At 34.0% G+C, this 20,395-nt stretch overlaps 2 protein-coding genes across 9 annotated transcripts; one reads left to right on the forward strand and one right to left on the reverse strand.

Annotated features, from left to right (window-relative positions):
* The first annotated feature begins 1,046 nt into the window (after positions 1-1,046).
* Positions 1,047-7,550, forward strand: LOC133680261 (ABC transporter G family member 15-like). 2 transcript variants are annotated; one of them, XM_062103082.1, is made up of 9 exons: positions 1,047-1,479; positions 4,378-4,457; positions 4,584-5,045; positions 5,244-5,403; positions 5,532-5,671; positions 6,119-6,403; positions 6,486-6,758; positions 6,851-6,958; positions 7,039-7,550. In XM_062103082.1, exons 1-9 carry the CDS (start codon positions 1,206-1,208, stop codon positions 7,402-7,404), a joined length of 2,148 nt encoding a protein of 715 aa, XP_061959066.1. In that variant the 5' UTR covers positions 1,047-1,205; the 3' UTR covers positions 7,405-7,550. The 2 variants fall into 2 exon arrangements, with proteins under 2 accessions (XP_061959066.1, XP_061959067.1); XM_062103083.1 differs by having other exon boundaries at positions 5,244-5,360; positions 5,540-5,671.
* On the reverse strand, positions 3,863-13,808 carry LOC133680260 (protein TRAUCO). Of its 7 annotated transcripts, none has more exons than XR_009836284.1 (7): positions 12,544-13,808; positions 9,199-9,498; positions 8,351-8,625; positions 7,827-8,038; positions 7,088-7,448; positions 5,224-5,407; positions 3,863-5,123 (listed from the first exon to the last, which is right to left on the reverse strand). XR_009836284.1 is itself a non-coding variant. In XM_062103081.1 (3 exons), the coding sequence occupies exons 1-2, from the start codon at positions 13,685-13,687 to the stop codon at positions 9,233-9,235; spliced, it is 1,410 nt and encodes a 469-aa protein (XP_061959065.1). In that variant the 5' UTR covers positions 13,688-13,808; the 3' UTR covers positions 7,659-8,038; positions 9,199-9,232. The 7 variants fall into 7 exon arrangements, 2 of the variants coding, with proteins under 2 accessions (XP_061959065.1, XP_061959064.1); XR_009836283.1 differs by having other exon boundaries at positions 7,752-8,038; XR_009836280.1 differs by lacking the exons at positions 3,863-5,123; positions 5,224-5,407; positions 7,088-7,448 and having other exon boundaries at positions 7,659-8,038; positions 8,351-8,460; positions 8,538-8,625.
* Between the last annotated feature and the right edge of the window lie 6,587 nt (positions 13,809-20,395).

Consider the following 20,395-nt stretch of genomic DNA (forward strand, 5'->3'; position numbering starts at 1 on the left):
TAAGACCGAAATGGTACCCATAATATTGTATCCATTGTATATGGAGGAGTTGGATAACTATCCCCTTACCCGTATGAATGCATGTATAGCTGCTTCAATATGAGTATTAAAAAAAAAAAATCGATGTTCGTGCCTTTGTGCATGGGCGGCTAATATTTTTATTTATTTATTTTGTTCTCATCTTATTCCCCTTGCTCACATTGAAGAATAATTAAGTAATGTCGCAGGTCCTGCACTATTTTGCTTTGTTCTTAATTATACCTTCACAAACAAGTTATTATGTAATGTTTCAGTCGAGCTGCCAGGCAGTTTGTTAATTGGATGTTGGAATTGATTTTAAAGACCAGCTAGAAATATATATATTTCATATATATGAAACCTTTTTTAATTTCATAAAAGAAGAGATGGACAATCGTGGACGTCCTAATTAAATTCAGTAGATAAATTGTAAAATAAAAAGTTCTTTCAGATTATTTCATGACTCCATTTTGAAAAATTGCGTGATTTCTGATACAGGCGGGACCAATTCGAAAAATCTCTACAAATCATGTCAACAAAAAGGCATGGTGAAGGATTTGATAGCTCCATGCGCATGTACGTACATGTATCATCATGGATCGATGGCCCATATTAGATAATTTGCATCAGTTGCAACTATCAATATTTATGTATTTTCTTTCTACATTCAATGAATTTTATTGGTTCTGCTAGATGGTGACGAAACAAGAACGAAAAACAACAGAGGACTCCAATATGCATTAAGATTGTTATGTGAAACATAGCTAGCTAGAGTAGTAAAAATGATGAATTTTTTTTTTACTAGTTGTTGAAATAGATACGACTCTCGTTCTCTGTCCTGCACCTTATTAATGAAGCATTGATGCATGGTAGGTTTGGTGATTAGCATTTGCTGCCTAAGCAACTCTATATCACTGCTTCACCAGTACTGACCAAAGCTATCAGACCATCTCTGTTACACATTCACTCCTCTATTCTGCTTTTCTTTGCTGAGTTTAGACTTTGGAAAGCCATCTAGGGGTTCTCACCAGAAGAAAGAAAGAAACACTACTCCCTTCAAGCCATCCCTTGACCACACAGACACGGCGAAAGGACCACCTTTCTTAATTAGTTTCTTATTACAGATTCTCTCTCTTTTGCTGTTCTTTTGCTTTCAAATCCCAACTTAAGAGTAGTTGTTGCATGTTATGGAGATAGAGCAGGTTGTAATTAGCAGTGGTGGAGATGGTGGCTCTGGAGGTGGGAATGCGGACGCAGGTTTATCAGGAGGAAGAGGAGATCATGGAGTAGGGTCTATGTTCTTGGTATGGGAGGATTTAACAGTGGTTCTGCCAAATTTTGGCAATGGACCTACTAGGAGATTGCTTAATGGGCTAAATGGATACGCCGAGCCTGGTAAAATCTTGGCTATTATGGGTCCATCTGGGTCTGGGAAATCTACCCTTCTTGATGCATTAGCAGGTTTTTGCATCTCTCTCCCTCTCCCCCCCTCTCTCTCTGGCAATTTTAGTATGGAGTGTAGGATTTCTTTTCTAGATTCATTTCCAAGTACTGATCCAAGGCTAGGAACTTTGTTGCCATGCGCGCGCGCGCACTAGGAAAACAGCAGTGAAAGCATTAGATATGGTAGAGTGCATGGTTAATTAATTATTCATTTTACAAGTTACATCCAAAGAATCGTAAGCATGCACATATATATATATTGTCAAGATTGTCTCTATATTTTCCTGGTATAATTTGATGTTTTCAAACTTCACATAAATATCTTTCATCGATCTTTATTTTAGAACACTGACCAAACGCAACGTAGTTAATAAATGCAAAGAGAATAATAGCACTAGCAAAAGCAGTGAAGGAAATAGATCCAGAGGTGCCCAAGTCAAGCACGAGCATTTATTACTAGGGGAAATCAAAATCTTAACTATGTTCTGCGAACTTGAAAGTCGTTGTCAATAGGCTTAGATTAGATTAGATGATGGCTCGAACATGCCACAGGATACATCAACTGTTATTTTTTCTTCCTTCTTTATCACTCGGTTTGCCAATGCCTTAATGGGCGCGCCGGCACTCAATCTCTAGGATCCATACATGCTTTTATGATCCCTACCAGTCCCAACAATAACCTTAAGCAATGGTCAGTACTGTCATATTTTAGTGTGTGTTTGGTTTTTTAAAAGATATAATCTTTAAAGCACGAATCACACCTTAATCACACCTCGTAAAGATACACACACACACACACGCAATTTATATATTTTTTATATAAATTTCATAAAAATACCAATCACACTTCTATGTTTGACGGACCTGGCCACCTGTATAGGGTTTATTAATTACAATAAACACGCATATAAATGCTGGTGCCTGAGGCACATTGAGCTCACAAAGCGTATTAGCATTCGTATATTTGTATGTATGCATGTACATTCATAGCAAGGCTAAAGCCTCTATTGATTGGTCCTCGCCATGTAACACCATGCATAGTCGATGTGACATTGTGAGTGAGGTTTAAAGCACTTGGTGAGTTCCTGGAAGTTCTCAAAATAAACGCAAACCTACTTGTTTGGAAGGGAGGTGCTGTCGCTGTCCCATCTTGAAGCGAATACTAGGGTTTAATGCATTTGCACATTAATTACACTTATATTATAAGTAAATAAGAAATAAATATCAATTATTTGTTAAATTTTGAAGGCTATTAATTCTTTAGCTAACATGATAGTTTTTTTTTTAATTGGTGTAAATTGGTGTTTAAAGCCCTAAATTAAATAAAATGAGGTAGCGTCGATCTATATATATACAAGATAAAATACAAATTCACAAATAGGTTAGCAATAATAAGTTCTCCTTGACAAAAGAATTTCTTGATAAGCCATAATTAGCTAACATGATGGTTAATTAGAGGAGTTTAAGCATTATTATTATTTTAGTATTAGTTTTTTGAGAGCGTGATCAATGTGCATTAATATTGTGTTTAAAGTTTAAACAGTTGGGTAATAATACCTTAAATTTGAACTAGATTCATGTACTGTCCGGTTCAAATTGGACAGCACATATATTTATGACATTCAGTTCAAATTGAACGGCTATTACTTTGTACCCAAAAGTTGTTGCATCGAAATAATTATTAATTAGTTGAATAAATTAAGGTTGTGTTTAACATGAGTTACAATAAATAATTTTTTACTTTGGGTGATAATTTAAAAGTTGTTTTTTTTATAAATAATTAGTGATAAATAAAATAAATAAAATGATTTTAAATAAATAAAAACATGTTTGTTGAGATTGATTTAAACCAACTTTTTTCATAAAAAGAACATAGTATAAGTTAAAATACATAAATTAAAAAAAGTTTTAATTTTTTATTAAATGAAAATTTTAACTCAAACTGATAACAAACTTTTGATTTAATTCAAGAGTCATATCTAAACATATTTAAGATTTTTTTAATTGAAAAATAAAAACTTCAATCAATTTATAAAAAATTATACCATATTACATAACCTAAATATTGTCCCCCATGTGGTCGGAGAAAAGTGTATTTGAGATTATTATAAATTTTATTTTATATAATATTTCATGTTTGTAAATGTTTTAAAATAATATTTTTTTATTTTTTAAATTTTATTTTTAATATTAGAACATTAAAATAATATAAAAATAAATTTAAATCTTTTAAAAATATAGATAAAAAAAAATACAGCCTAAAAAACTATCCAGGAAAGTAAGCTCTAGAAAACATTTCGTATAAGAATCAAAGAACTAATCATTCTAATCTTCATTACTCTTTCACACACTCAATAACATAAACCACAAATGAAAGCATGCAATAATCATACATATTAGATAATATATATGAATTATATTATCAATGAAAAGGTAACGAAGAAAACACGATTCCGCTAAACAAAATTTCTCTTAATTGCAGAAGTCACAAAACATGATCTTACTTTTCTTTTCTTTAACTGGTTACCTTGGGTTGGACAATGAGCTAGATCATCATGCCACCAATTTGCCATCACGTTCAATGATCTATCCAACCCCATCAATTGCTGTATATCTTAATTTATGATGACAGCATAATGAAGACTGCCTCTGGACCAATATCCCATGTGTGAATCCAGCCGACCCTATCCCATGCTCGTTCTCCATGAGAACACTCACTACCTCTGTATTTTGTGATCACGAGGAGCTTCTATAGCGAGAGAGTTCCAACTTCCAACCTATTATTTGCAGCTCAATCATATTCAATAGATTTGAGTTATATAGCTAGTGAATATGAGGGAAATATTATTGACTTGTATGTCACTTAATACTAATTGTACTGACTGTCTGTTCCTGCAATCTATGGAATTTGTGCAGGAAGACTAGCAGGGAATGCTGTGATGACTGGGAATGTTCTACTCAACGGGAAGAAGAGGAGACTGGACTATGGTGGTGTTGTAAGATTCTAGTTTCTTGTGTTCATAAAAATAAATTAATGAAAAATGATATATATCCTAGTTCTCCCAAATGAAAATTTGAAGAAAATACACATATTTCTCTTCTAATGCTGTATCATTAATCAGGCTTATGTAACACAAGAAAACACATTGTTGGGCACTCTCACAGTTAGAGAGACCCTGAATTACTCGGCTCATTTGAGACTTCCAAGCAGCATGGCTAAAGAAGAGATAGATGACATTGTAGAGGGGACAATCATGGAAATGGGTCTCCAAGAGTGCAGTGATCGGCTGATTGGAAACTGGCATTTAAGAGGTATAAGTGGTGGGGAGAAGAAAAGACTAAGTATTGCACTTGAAATCCTTATAAGGCCACAACTTTTGTTTCTTGATGAACCTACAAGTGGCCTGGACAGTGCTGCAGCTTTCTTTGTAATTCAAACTCTTAGAAATATTGCTCGCGATGGAAGAACCGTCATATCTTCTGTTCACCAGCCAAGTAGCGAAGTTTTCGCACTCTTTGATGACCTTTTCTTATTATCTGGTGGCGAAACAGTTTATTTTGGAGAGGCAAAGATGGCGGTAGAGGTACAAGTGTATAACCAATATTGGATTTTCCTTGGGCACATTGCAAGTAGAATTCAACATGTTTTCTCACTTTTCTTGCTGCCACAACATATATTATGCGCATCTTGTTAATTATCTCATAATCAAACTGAAAATTACTCATTTCAATGAGAATTCTAAGTTTGCATCTGAATCTAACCTGGAATGCTGATTTTGCAGTTCTTTGCTGAAGCTGGATTCCCATGTCCAAGTAGAAGAAACCCTTCTGATCATTTCTTACGTTGTATTAATTCAGACTTCGACCTTGTCACTGCAACCCTAATGGGATCTCACAGAGTATGTGCAAGTATGCTATGGCAGTTTAGTTTTTGCTGTCATCATTTCTGGAAAGGAAAAATTACAGAATGTGTCAGCTAGATCTTAATGCCTGTCCATCCCTTGTACTTGGAATTTTCTTTTCATACTACAAATCGCTTAACTGAATTATAACTCTTCTGGTTTTTTTTTAACTGAAGGAAATTCAAAATCCATCAGATTCTTTGGCAAATTTGCCAACAGCAGAGATTAAGGCATCGTTAGTCAAGAAGTACAGGTCCTCCAACCATGCAGCAAATGCAAGAGCTAGGATTCAAGAAATTGTGGCGATTGTAAGCGTTTCAAATATTTCTGCATCTGGTGCATATTAGTTCTCCTCCCTTCATTGCAATTGTCTCGTTCTAGCATCCCTATGTGATTTGAGTTCTCAGGGTACTGATCTCTTAATACATAATACCTTAAATGCAATTTATAACTTGATTTCTCTAAGATGTTCCCTCAGTGCACATGTTTAGAAGGCATTGAAATTTTTAAAATTATAGCATTCTCTTACACCACTACCTACCCGTGAATTGCAGGACATTAGATCAAACAGCTAGAAACGAGATAACCAACTCTAACATGTGCCCTTAGACTTAGAGAAACCCTATATAGTTTACACAATGCTGCTACATACATATAAGGAATCAACATCACACACATTGACAGGGGAAAAAAAAAGTTTGCTAAATATTATTTCTGAAGAACTGGTTTTCATGAACATGAATTCTGTATTGCAGAAAGGGCTTGTGGTTAATATAAGAAGGGAAAACCAAGCAAACTGGTGGAAACAACTTTCAACGTTGACAAGGAGATCTTTCATTAACATGTGGAGAGATTTGGGGTACTATTGGGTAAGGATTATCGTCTACATCTTGTTGTCTATTTGCGTCGGTACCATATTTTTAGACGTTGGCAAAGGTTATACTGCAATATTGGCCCACGGAGCTTGTGGAGGATTTCTGTCAGGATTTATGACATTCATGTCCATTGGAGGCTTCCCCTCCTTCATTGAAGAACTGAAGGTAAACTACTCAAAATAAACTTTTAGTAGAGTTATATGGCACTAGTTAAGTTTTAGTTAAGCTTTCTCAATGCTTTACCCAGGTTTTTTACAAGGAAAGGCTCAATGGGTATTATGGGGTCGCTGTTTATGTACTGTCAAACTTTCTCTCTTCGTTTCCCTACTTGACTGTGATGTCATTCGGCACCTCAAGTATTACCTACTACATGGTGAAGTTTCGGCCAGAATTTTCAAATTTTCTCTATGTTTTCTTCGACCTTTTAAGCAGCATAGCAACTGTGGAGAGTTGCATGATGACTATAGCTTCACTAGTCCCCAACTACCTAATGGGATTCGTTATTGGATCAGCATATATTGTAAGAACAGCCTTTTAATTCATCTTTTTCATCCCACATCATTCTTCCTAAACTTCATCCATGGTTTCTCTTCCATTGATATTTGTTTGCAGGGAATCCTAATGATGACCTCTGGGTTTTTCCGGTTGCTGCCTGATATTCCCAAGGTCTTCTGGCGCTACCCAATTTCTTATATCAACTTTGGGTCATGGGGATTGCAGGTAGGGTACAAGCAAGATTGAATCTTAGTTTTTATGTATTCAACACTTGATATTTACCATTCCTATAATGGGAAATGCAGGGAGCATACAAGAACGACATGATTGGGCTGGAGTTTGATCCTTTAGTACCTGGCGGTCCAAAACTGAAAGGAGAAGAAGTTCTCACAACCGTGCTTGGTATTAGTCTTGATCATTCAAAATGGTGGGACCTGTCTGCTGTCCTGATCATTCTCATTGCTTTCAGACTTCTCTTCTTTGCCATTCTCAAGTTCAAGGAGAGAACTCTACCCATGCTTCGGGAGCTTCATTCCAAGAGGACTCTAAAGCATCTGAAGAAGAGGCCATCTTTCAGGAAGACTTCTTATTCACCCTTCCCTTCAAAAAGACACCAACCTGCTCATTCTTTGTCTTCTCAAGAGGGTCTCAGCTCTCCAATTCCTTACTAGTAGACACTTTTCACACATATGGCCGCGCTGCACACTAGCCCTGCCTGATATTTTAGAGAGAGTTATGGTGAGGGCAAAACGAATAAAAAAAAAACCATACATGGACTTGCTTTAACCATTTAAAATTTAAGAATTGCTTTTACAAACCAATTTCACGTTTTATTCTAATCGTTTGAACACTTCATTGGATAAATGTCTGGTGCTTACGCGTGAAAAAGTATTATGTATTGTAAGAAATGGTGACAGGCGGTCCATGATAACAGTTCTGTATGATAATAATCAAGAGTTGGTAGACAACTTCTCTTCAAGTTCTGTTATGTACTTTTGAGAAACAGACGAGCTTTTACCCCTCAAGCAGACAAGAAGTTTGAAGTGCTCAAGCTCAAGGTATACAGGAAGAGTCCATGGTAAGGTTAAGTAACCTTTTTGTTGGTATAAGGTTTCTTAGTTAATTTCTCTGCAATCTGAAGAAGCAATGCGCATCGACATCTGAAAGCACCATAATTTGGATTTTGGGAATGGCCTGCTAAGCATTTCCCTTGTTGAATGTGCCCACATGCAAGGTTAAGTTTGGATTCTCAAGAGAAGGTTGCCGGCTGTACTCATGAGCCTAATTTCCAGTATGCGGTCCAAACTGCGAAATCCAACATTATTATTATTATTATTTTCGATGAAGAAAAATCAGTGTGCAAAAATAATGCAAAAAGAAAAGAGAAAAGTGAAAAAAACGCAGTGAGCATCTCGTAAATGATGAATGTGCATGTTGCCATCTACTACTCTTCTTGCTGTCAGTATATTTGAACCTGAGCATTAACGTTACCCAAACCATTCAAAAGTAAAACCAAGAACATGTATCAGTCAGTCCATTTGTCTCCATCACCTCAAAATAAACAATAAAATTATACTTCCAACCACAACATAACTGCATTCAGGAGCACTTGCCCACCTGTATCCAAAATAAGAGAGCCGATGTTTAGCTCATCTTAATCAAAATTTCGTGATGATCGTGCCACTCTAAAATACCACTTTTGTTAAAGCCCAAGTGTGCCTGAAAATCTTTCAAGCAAATGCACAATTGAGTGATGACAATCAAATGCTGGACTTAACTTGTAGTGCTGCAAGTGAAACCAAACCAGAATATGAGCGCACATGCCCTAACGTTGAACTTATATGGCAAATTTAAGAACGCATCCACAGATTCTAATTCAGTCTGGTGCTCGCCTGTCCGATCAAAATGAACCCATTTAGCTAGGAAACTTGCAAAGGTCAGGTTTGCACATCATAGACTCAACAAATCATGTTTAGCCACAAAACAGCAATAGGACAGTAATCTTAAGGAATCGTCACTTTAATCAACCAAAAAGACTGACAATCTAGACTGTCCATCATCTTCCAACAATAGCAAAGAATTACCAAAACCACAGTGATATAGGAAAAGCAAGCAAAACAGAGATTTACATGATGCATAAGCCTAAGCCATGATTTCTGAAACATCTAGCTTGTGAATATGAATTCTGAGAAAGGTATCACATATCACTTCAAAAATGTGCAAATCAGTTCAGATATGCTGTTGTAAGCTAATAATACTTCTCATCAACGAAAACCAATCCATACCAAGAAACAGTTCTAGGGTACCATCGGGCTCATGAAATAAAATTACATCTCACAAGCAGAAATCAACTCTCTTTTATCCTCTATAAAAAATGTTGAGTTCACAGAAACTGAATCAGTTCACTTGTCAGTCCTAATATATCAGTAACTAAAATTATAGATAGAATGCTCATTCAAATCAACCTCCCAACTCTGCTGACGGTAAAAAGGTTACTTGCTAATGTTTCTTCTCATCGTTCACACCATTTTCAGCACGGTTGTCAAACCCATGGTAAGGAACATCAATGATAGGCTTGGGAACTTGGCGTCCTCCAAAATCCTCTGGAAAGAATTCAAAATCAGGGCCAAAGTTAAACTTGACCACACAATTTGGCTGATTAGGGAGAGTGTACATTGAAGCAGCGGGGTAGTAACAGCCACCAAATAAATCCTTAAACGCAACACCTTGACATACTCCATTTCTGAAGAAAGATATCTCACTTCCTGCACAAGAAAATAATGTTTAGTACACAGTCGTAACATCCATCACGATTACATATTAGCACCCCAAGAGTAGGGCATGGATCAACCATGCTCATTTTAAAATAAGATTTTGAACAAGTGATCACCAAGCTTGTCCCCTGGCGTGCCCTACCTCGCAACCCAGAGTTCAAAACACACAGTATCCCACATGATATTTCATCAATAAATTGGTGAGTTCTGTATAATCCATTCCATGAGAATAAAAGAATCTAATGTCAAAGACACTTTGCATAAGATAAATGTGAAAAGTGATCCATGGTTTCTTTCAGATCTCATAAGGAATCTGAAAGATGATTCAAAATTTACAACTTGGTTTGCCATCAGCATAAACAGGCCAAACCTAAATCAGATTTTGCCAGCCAGATTCAAAGATTTATAGCTGGGAAAGGAAATTGATAGCTTTTGGTTACTGTCTCGGGACAAAAAAGACAAAGACAATGGGAACATAGAGGACATATCTCTTCTATTTTGAAGCACATAAATTCACTTCAAAACTATTACAAACAAATTTATTTTATATCTTTATCTTTGTTTCTTCAATCAAACATGTTTATGTCTGCACACATTATTTGGGTGCCATCTCCACCTCATAAATCTAACTGCCTGCATAGTAGGACCCATGGCCGCTTCTCCCATGTGAATGTTGAGCAGTAAAGGTACACCCGGGGGGGGGGGGGGGGTGTTTCACTTCTTCAGAATCAGAAGAGGAGAAATAAGAGGGTTGTGGGTGTTGATCAAACAATAGAGACAATGTTAGTCTACCCAAAAAAAGCCCAAACAGCCTCAAGGAGGAGATGTAGAACCTACACTGTGAGTAAACCACAACATAGTTTAGGATGGTTGATCTGAACTTCGGAAGCAAGGACAGAAACCTAAGAAATCCATCATCAAAAGACAACAGAGGAGAATCAACTTGCCAACCATTCTCTACTTCCTATGATGGCAAATCCCTTGTCTATTTAGACATAGAAACTAGTCTCATAAGTTGATTTTTTTTACAAGACAACATGAGCCTCAATTCATTTGAGCAGAAAAATTATTCTTGTATACTGACAACAGACAATATTCCAATGCAGTCACCAAGAGGTTTGAAAGAATGAGTTGAGGGCAATGCAAAAATATCCTTTATGTTTCCTGAAGTTCTAACTGTTTATTCTGGAAACAAGAGCACACAGAACCTCCAGAAAGAACAAGAGCAGCAGGGAAGCGGCTATATGACTATTCATACAACACATTAAGATGCCCTTAATGTAAATCTCACTATTATTCTGCAATAACAGGGAGTTGGCAATAACATATATTATCGTATCATTAGATATTAAGAATAAGACATTAACTTGACTCACTTTGGAATTCAATTTGCATGAAAAGCTTTTCGTGTAAATGACCTTCAATGGGCTGTATATTCTTTAACCATCATAACTTATATATCAGATACTCAGATTAGATAGTTTGGCTCCTAATTTATAAAATGACATCCATCCAGGTAAAGAATTTGTGCTTGACTATAATCATTGAAAATTATCTGCAAGTTGGAGTAAGGTAAACTTTCACCATATCTTCTGTAAAAAAACAAAATGAGAAGAGGAGAGCCTCTAAATCCAGGGGCGTTTCAATTGGTAGCTCCTTATGTAATCCAATGGACAAAAGCATACAAGGGAATGCCTAGTCATTTGGAACACACAAGTTCCCACAAGGTAACAGACCTATTGATGAGAGAAGATTACAAATGCCATGTGCAAAACAGGTGATCTATCACCTCTTCTTAGCCTACCTTACGCTTCCACAATACCATCAGCTCATGTTTAATTTTGATCACGACACTTAATTTCTGGAAACTAATGCCACAAGGAAAACAAAAGAGGATGTGATTAAAACCACCTCAACAATAGGCACCCCCTTGGCATGCCACCTCCACTCTCTCGGGTGAAGAAAAACCAAGTTGCTAACCTCACATTGGTCAGACATTGGAAGGCTAGAAGTAGCTCTGCGTCCACAATTGAGGACATATGCTGCTAGCATTCACACTCAAAGACTGACATGACTCTTTTCACAAAATGAGGAACTTACTTGCAACTCACTCAGATTCACAATACATTTCAAGCAACCTACTATATCGCTCGATCATCTAATCTTGTGTTATAGTTTCAGGTAAGTGTGCTAAATACTTTTGGTCCAATAAATGCAACTTCCTCCAGCTGATTACACACTTGTCTTAGAATGCAAGAGAACAGCTGCGATTTAAAAAGAGAGGACTTATATTATCATTATTGACTTTCTGTACTTGAGTGTATGCTATATGGTAACACAAGTCTATTTCCTAGAAAAGAATACGAGTAATCAGATTCACAAGTGACACACTCTCAATAGCAGAACGTTTCAATTTTTTCACGAACAACAAATCCAAGTATGGATGGGAGGAAGTGGAATTACAATTAAGGGACAATACCGGAACATCTAAATTCTAATAAAGAGTATCCGAATGCATAAAAAATAAAAAAATAAAAACCTTCATAGTGACAAAATAATCATCCTTGAACATCCCATCACAATAAAATCTACGAGACAGGAATCTTCTTCCCAACCACACCATTAGCTAATATCTGTTGCTACAGGAAACAGATTTGTTTGTGGGAGGTGAAGTCAACACCTTACTTATTTCCCATCTTATTTGCAATTACAGAATTCCAATTTCAAGCAACACTATTATTCAAATTTAAAGCAACCTTCTTTGCTAAATTCTTGATGCTAATACAGTCGTGTCAATTCGTACAATCCTAAATTCTCTTATTAAATGCAAGACAAAAGCAGGACCTTCAACCTCCTAAAAGTCCTCGATGTAAACCATAACCAATGCCATTAAAATCAAACAAATAGATAACCTAAAAAACTCCTTACTTGACCAGCACATTGCAATACACACAAGATTCAAGAGTGAACAATATAAGCAAAACAAAGACATAACAAACACCGCATCACACCAAAACAACAAAAACAAAAACTCACCAGGAACAATCTTGGGAGGATCTTCCTTAGCATCAGGAGCACAAACATACCTCTGCCCTTTATACCAAACCAAATGAGCAGGTTTAGGAGTATACAACCCCCCCTCCGGCAAATTAATATAAAACCCTATAACATCCCCCTCTTTATACCCTTCCTCGCCATATTTCTCCCTCAATGCCTTATGCACTTTACTCCCATCAATATCTCTATACCCAAAACTATTTCCATCATATCCAACTGGTGCCTGTAAGTCCCCTTTCTCCGTAGACCACCCAAGTCGTGTGTGTCCGGTTTCTCCTAAAGCAACCACTTTAATTTCAAAATACCAAGCTCCTTCACATACACCTCTTGTAGCTCTCACCATTCTATACCCCTTGGCGCTCCCTGCACTCAATCTATCTTCGCTCAATTCGACTTTCTCTGCTTTATATACTTTAGATAAGCAGATTTTTAAGTCTGGGGAGTCGTCGCTTTTGTCAGGGAATCTTGGGGCTGGAGTGATTAAGACAGTGTCTTCTGATGGAGTGTTTTGCGGGTTTGGTTTTGTTTTTTTCTTGCCTTTGCGTGTGGATCTTGTAACCCAGACATTATTGTTGTTCTTTTTCTTCGACTTCTTTTTTTTTGTTGTTGTTGGGGTGATTTTGGTTGGTTTCTTGAACTCGCTGGCTCCATTGTCGTTTTCGATTTCTGCAGTTGTCGCTGGTTCGGGTGGCTCTTGTTTCTGTGTTAAAGAGGAGAGTTGTTTCTGTTTTTTAGGAGGTGGGTCTTCTTCATCTTCATCGTCTTCAATTTCAGTGTCTTCAATTTTGGGAGATTTGGGTGTGGGTTTCTCGGTGTCGTTTGAGGTTGTCGGGTGGTCTGATTCGGAGAGAGATTCAGAGGCTGATACAAAGGCGTCCTCTTGTTGAGGTTGTTGGTTGGCTTTCGTGTTGTTAATTGGAGTTATTTCAGTGTCGCCTTGATGTGGGGCTGTGCCGTTTTGGTGTTCTTCGAGTTCAATCGGACTGCTGCTACTGGTGGTGGTGGTGGTGGGAGGAGGAGGAGGAGGAGGGGTGGGAGGACTGTGGTTGGTGATGCTGTTGTTGGGTTGCTTTTGTTCTTCCTCTTCCTCTTCCTCTCTGTAGGTGGCTTGAAGGGAATCCATGAGGTCGCGGAGGTTTTGACTTGTAGATTAGCGAAGGAGCGAAAGGAGTTTTTGAGTCATTGACAGAAGGGGAAAAAAGTTAAAAGCAAAGACAAGACAAAGATGGATTAGAATTTAGAAGTGGACGAGGAGTGAACTGTGAACGAAAGAATGCGTGGGAGGACGAGTAAAAGGGCTAACCTCAATTTCCCCCCAAAACTATACCTATTTTATCAATTAACCCCCAAAACTTCTTTTTTTTCAATCACCTACCTCATGTTTCAACTTGACAGCTATCATCCCCTAAAGAAAAGTTTGATCTTGCATTTTCGAGGGTAATAACCCGCTCAAATTATAGGAAATCGGTTTGGAGCTTGAAAAGGAAACTGATAAATTTCTCTTAAAAACCTTATGATAAACTTAAATATCGAGTCATTTGAAGGTATTTTGTATCCCTAATATGGTCTTATATTTATTTTTTGGGGCTCTTGCTTATGCATGAAACTAATTCGTTGGAGTTTTAGCGGGTAATTTCCCTTAGAAACATAAGTACAATCAATATAGGGGGGTGATTGCTAGAATATTTAGTTTTAGTATTTGATTGATAAATAACGTAAGTTAGAGGGCAAATTTAGGCTAAACCCAAATCAAATAAAATTGATGGATTTTAAAGTTAGTTATTGGGCTTCGCGGTTTGGGCTATTGGGTGTGAAAAAATTATAGTTTAAATTAAACTGTATAATTATTATTCAGTTTTATCTCAATAATTATAAATATTATAATTAATTATAAAAATTAATTTAATAATAAATTAATCTTATTAGCATATTAAATTTCAAATTTTATTTTTTGATATTATAAACATTTATGTAATAGTATTAAAAAGTTCACTATAAAAAATTTTCCATCATGATTTAGTTTACTACACAATAAAAACTCACATTTATAAATATTAAAAAAAAAATCTCTTTTCAACATAAAATAAATATCTTTTTTTATTTTTTTATTTATTTACAAACTACATCAACAATAATAACGTCATATATTCTAGCAAAATTCAGACAAGGCTTCCAAGTATGTTTTCCGAGCTTGTTCGTAAAAAAGAGTCTGGCGATGTTGTAAATCAAGAGTTGATGGGGAGCATTTTCGATATGTTTTTTGTAGCATCTTAGCCCAGTCTTCCAAGGGTGAATCAAAGTAATTACTACGGTACTTGCTGATAAAATATCTCACGAGTGTTTACATAATGTTTTCGGTTTTTGATCTTTCTCAGCACGTTTTAATTACTGAGACACTGTATCTCTGTGTTTTTGGTAATTTTCATTTTCTTTTCCTTTTTTCTGCCATTAAAACAAAAGCTAAAAGATATCAACATTTCACTTTACTGCGTCCACTCATAATTTACTATTGATTTGCATAGTAAAATCATATTTTTGCCTTCCACGATTAAAACCATATAACACCTCCCACGAGCAATATTGTTTTCTTTCATGGGGACTCATTCCACCTTACAAGACAGGGTAGAACAGTCTTTTAATCTTTTATTTTATATTATATCATATTTAAAATATCTTTAAAAATTGAATTTTCTTGGCTGTCAGGGCTGAGGCAATTTCTTTTTTTTTCTATTTTTCTTAACACATTATAATTACTAAGGTAGGCTTGGAAACAAAAAAAAAATCTATATCTTTTTTGTCACACATTTATCATGTTAGCTTAAATTAACTCGTGACTTTTAATTTATTTTTATTATTTTTTTAAATTTTAATGTCAAATTTATTCTTTATTTTCTTTATTTTCTTTATTTTTTTAAAATTATTTTTTTTTAGCCTTTAATATTAAATTATTAAAGATTAGGTTTTGTTTCTTCTTTTAATACAATCATCTTCATCTCATTACCTAAGTAACATATATATATATATATATATATATATATATATATATAAAAATGTAAGGTAAAGTTTACGCTGATTTGTTTTTAAATTTTTTTAATTGTGGCCAACAACTTTTAATTTATTAAATATTATATTTTTTGTCTGTATATTTATTAACAAGAATATCCTACCATCACAAGTTTATAATGCTAATTTGACCAGGATGACAGCACTTTAATAAGTTACGAAATAAATCGACTCGGCCTGCATCGAAGCACGTAACAACAATCTAGTTCCTCTAGACGCAGTCCACGTAAACCACCCAACGAATTCATTTTAGTCGCTTTCCTTGACTTTGAGGTGCTCAATTTCTCTGCATCCAATCATTTTTTTTTTTCATTGACCAGCCACCACACAGCATAAGGGTCCAAGAAAGAGACCCGGTGGGTGCTGCTCAGCAAAACGGTCAAAAGACTAGAAGAAAGTATGTAGATGGCAAGTTCATTAAACTATGACTCGAGCGGAGCTGCTTATCTTCGATCTCGAGCTTAAAGGGTGTGTTTGATTCGGATCCTACCTTTTTATGATCAATTTTGCATATAATTTCTTGCACATGAGAGATTAAATAACATAGAAGAGTTTTTTTACTAATTGAATCTAGTTTCTATTTCACTACTAGTTGCAAAGGATCTCGGGCCCTATGTGTTTTAAGTTATCTTGTTGGCATTACGTTCTTACAAGTTTCAAATTCCTTACCAGCGACCTCGATATGTCCAAAAACAAACTTTTATGACCGGTGAAATAGTCAGCAATATCTCGTAACCAAAGTCTTGGACTTGTTCTGAATGATTATTAGATTATTAAATCATCTTTTTTTAATAAAACAAAACAAATTAAAAACCCAACTTTATTTTCAAGAGCTCCAAACTTTATATTATTGTTTAAGGGATTTTTTTATTATTTTTTCTTTGTTCACATTAACATGTTTGACTAGCTTTACATCAATGATATTATTAATTTAATAAAAAAGATGAGATATTGATGAAATAAGATTTTATTAATATATCTTTTTATATATATATTTTAAAAAATATAGGTCAAGAAAATTATACTCGTATTCTCAAGCATATTAGGCTGATAAACATCATTATTAAACACGTCCTCATAAAAAAGCGCGAGGTCTGGCAGTAGACAAATCCAGGTGCTGTGAGGTTTGGTCAAATTTAGACCCTAAAGTTGTCGGCTTTGTCCAAAACCATACCTGAAAAGTTTGGCCTCACGCACTTGGGCCTGACAACACGCGAGGTCCAAACACCATCTAGATCTAGCACGTGCCAGGCCCAATAGTTTAGCCTAACGCATTGCCAGGCCAACGGGGGTGGGCTTGTCGTGTGTTATCCAAAGGTGTCGAGTCTGTGGATTTTCCAAGGATTTTTATCATTGCACCCTTGGTATGGCCAAATTCGCTACACGTATGGATTCAAACATAGTACTTATATCTAATACAATTAATTCTATAGTTTTTTTTTACATAAAATCTTATAAGAGTTATTTCTCAACAAATAAGTTTAATTAAACAAGTTTACACTTCACCAACACCATTAAATGTATTAAAGTTTCACATGGTCTACCATGTCTTCATCTTTTTACTTGATAAAATGAGTGAGTTGCAACACACAATACCACTCAAAAAATTATAAAAATATAGTTACACTCCAGCCTCTCTCTCCCCTTCACAAAACAATAAGATTTATGGGCTATAAATACACAATGAATTATTCTAAAATAAATATTTACAATCTTCATTATATATATATATATATATATATATATATATATATATAAGCATTTATTTTTAAAATATTATTGTAATTTCTATCTTGATAGAAAAATAATTACATATGAGAGTATTTATATTTACTAAATGATATTTTTTACATGTACTCATCATAAGTAACATGAATTTATCAAGTATCGAGTACAATTTATCAATTAAATTAATTATAAAAAATAGATAAAATAGATAAAATTAATTAATTAATTAATCAATTATCTAACTCAAAAACCATGTTTTTAAGCGTCATGATTATTTTGAACATCATCTGATATCATGTTCAAATATCTCCTTTATCAATATTTTAATAAAATTGGAACGCGCTCGTAGAAAAAATCAAATTTGCAGTTAGGAGTTAATTAGCGGGTGACATGTCTTAAAAGTACCAGTGCAAGCATTTCATTTTCATCACCAACCCACTTTCAAGTCTCCCACATTTTTGTGGTCAAACAAAGAAGACAAGTTGCGAGAGATGTATTGGACTTGCCTCCATCATGTTCAGTGCGATTACTACGATGTTCTCGTGTAAGAATCTTGTCGTAAACTCTAATGAAGGTCATTTTCAATTAGCAAAACATCAAGATGACGATTTCGTATTTTTGTTTAAAAGTATATTATTTTCTTAATTTTTTATTTCAATACATTAAAAATATTTTAAAAATATCCATTTATTTTTTTAAAAAAAATTAAACGTGTTTTTAAAATATATTCAAACACAATTCTATTCTAAATGTAAAAATAAACGGTGATTTAGAAAACTAATAACTTGTCTTCAAACAAAGAGAGACAGACGCCGGCAATTCAACTAAAATAATTGAATGACACGCGTTTTGGCCCGTTGTTTTCTCCCTCCCTTTATATGCTTTTATTTTTTCTAATTATTTATTAAATTCAAAATCTCCAAATAATCAATGGTTATTTTTCAATTTTCCACACAATATCCGAAAAAAATAATAATTAGTTTCTATAATTTTTCCTTTTTTATTTGTTTTTTTTTTAAATTATTACAATGAGTAATCACTGTTGACAATGATAATGATTCTCCATGCATCCTTACAAAAAAAAAAAAAGTAATTAATCAATCTAACGCTGAAGCGGAGTGATGTCGCATTGATTTTTTTTTTCTTATAAAAAATCCTGACAGATTAATATTTAAAAGAAAAAAAAACTAGATAAAAAGGATTTAGTGATTAATAATTTATCATTCTTAGTTTATATTAATTTTTAAATGATCATGTCTCGTTTCAAAATTGATCATATTTTTTCAACACGTCTAAAAAATGTAATTCCTTGTACTTTTGAAATGGCATAGACAAATCAAATAATTCACTGTTTGATCTTATCATTTTTCTATGTAAATTTATAATTAAATTTTAACCAATAAAAAATAATATTCATAATTACATCAATGCAAAAAATTGATCAGTCAAGTAAGGAATAAAAAGCTTTTTTATTCAATATTATGGACTCATGGATTAAAATTACAAATGCTAAATAATAATCAAATATTATTTTTTATTTTTTAAATATTTATCATTATACACTCCATCTATATATATATTATTTTTTATATGTTTTTACTTACACTTTTTTTTATAATATTTATTAAATTTTATTATATATAAACTTTAAATTTTTTATATATGTTTATATTTTTTATTCGATGTCAAAAAATATACGATAATAGTATCTACATATTGATTCTTTTACATTATAAAAAAATCTTTCAACTGCAGCGAAGAGTTAAATAAAAAATTTGTTTTTTATATTTATTAGTGTATATAGTTTTTGATATATTTAATTTATAATTATATTTTAAAAACCTATATATATATAAACACACACACTTAAAAAACCTATTCTAATCACCATAGAACACAAGTAAAATAACTGCTATAACCGAGTCAACGACGGATAACACCCGTAAACTTGAAATTACGAGTCAAAGACTCAAAGTAGATATTGTTGAATTTAGCAGGGTTAAAGTGGAACTTTCCCATTTTGTTTAGAAAGTCAAAGGTAAAGCAACGATTGTTAGCCCATATATTAAAATCACGGGGAAGCTACGTAACAGGTGACGGCAAGATGATGAAGAAAAAAAGTCAAAAGTCGACGAAGATGGACTGGAGGCCTCCAAACTCACCTAATTCAACAAATTCTGGTCCAAATCTTATTCTCTCCAAATTGTTTTTCGCCCATCTTCGCACCACCACCCTCCGTCCATATTAAAAATCCCCGGCGATAATTAATATATTATATTATATTAATACCTTTCTTCTTAAATACAGGTAGAGAGCTGGAAAAGAAGCAATATTAAAGTTTTTATTAAGTTTGTCTTATATAATTCGGTGCAATGGAAAATTCTCTCTCGATCTGGTTTCAAGAAAAGGAAACTTGAACCAGGGTTCTTTCTTCAGGAGCAATGAGCAAATTTTGTCAGAAAAAGAAAAGAATCCACAAAATAGGGTGGGTATCTAATTAGAAATTAATTTGATTTTGTAAAATTTTATATTTGAAAAAATATCCATACGGAAAGAAGAATGATCATCTCAACTACTGCTATTATTATCCATTTGATTTCCAAGCATTACTTTATTAAGACGGTCAAATCATATTCTTAAGATTTTTTTATATTAAATTATTTTTTTTTATATTTTTATATTATTTTAATATGCTAATATTAAAAATAAAAAATATTATTTTAATATATTTCTAAAAAAAATAACAAATATATATATATATATATATATATATATATATATATATATATATATATATATCCGAAACCAAATCTCATCTCAGAATTTGGACAGAGGAAAAAGAAAAAAGAAAAAAAAGGAAGAGGAGGAGAAGGAGAAGCAAAGGCCATGTGAAAAATATATTCAGTTGTGATTAGCTAATTGAAATCTGGTCTTCCGAGTTGCCACGCGTTATGTGGGACCTTTAACCAAATCTCTCTTTGTCTCTCTCTCTCTCATTGTAGTGGTTAGACATTTATTATTTATTTACTCCTAATAAAAT

This window comes from Populus nigra, chromosome 19 (assembly GCF_951802175.1).
Source record: "Populus nigra chromosome 19, ddPopNigr1.1, whole genome shotgun sequence".
NCBI classification, from domain to species: Eukaryota; Viridiplantae; Streptophyta; class Magnoliopsida; order Malpighiales; family Salicaceae; genus Populus; species Populus nigra.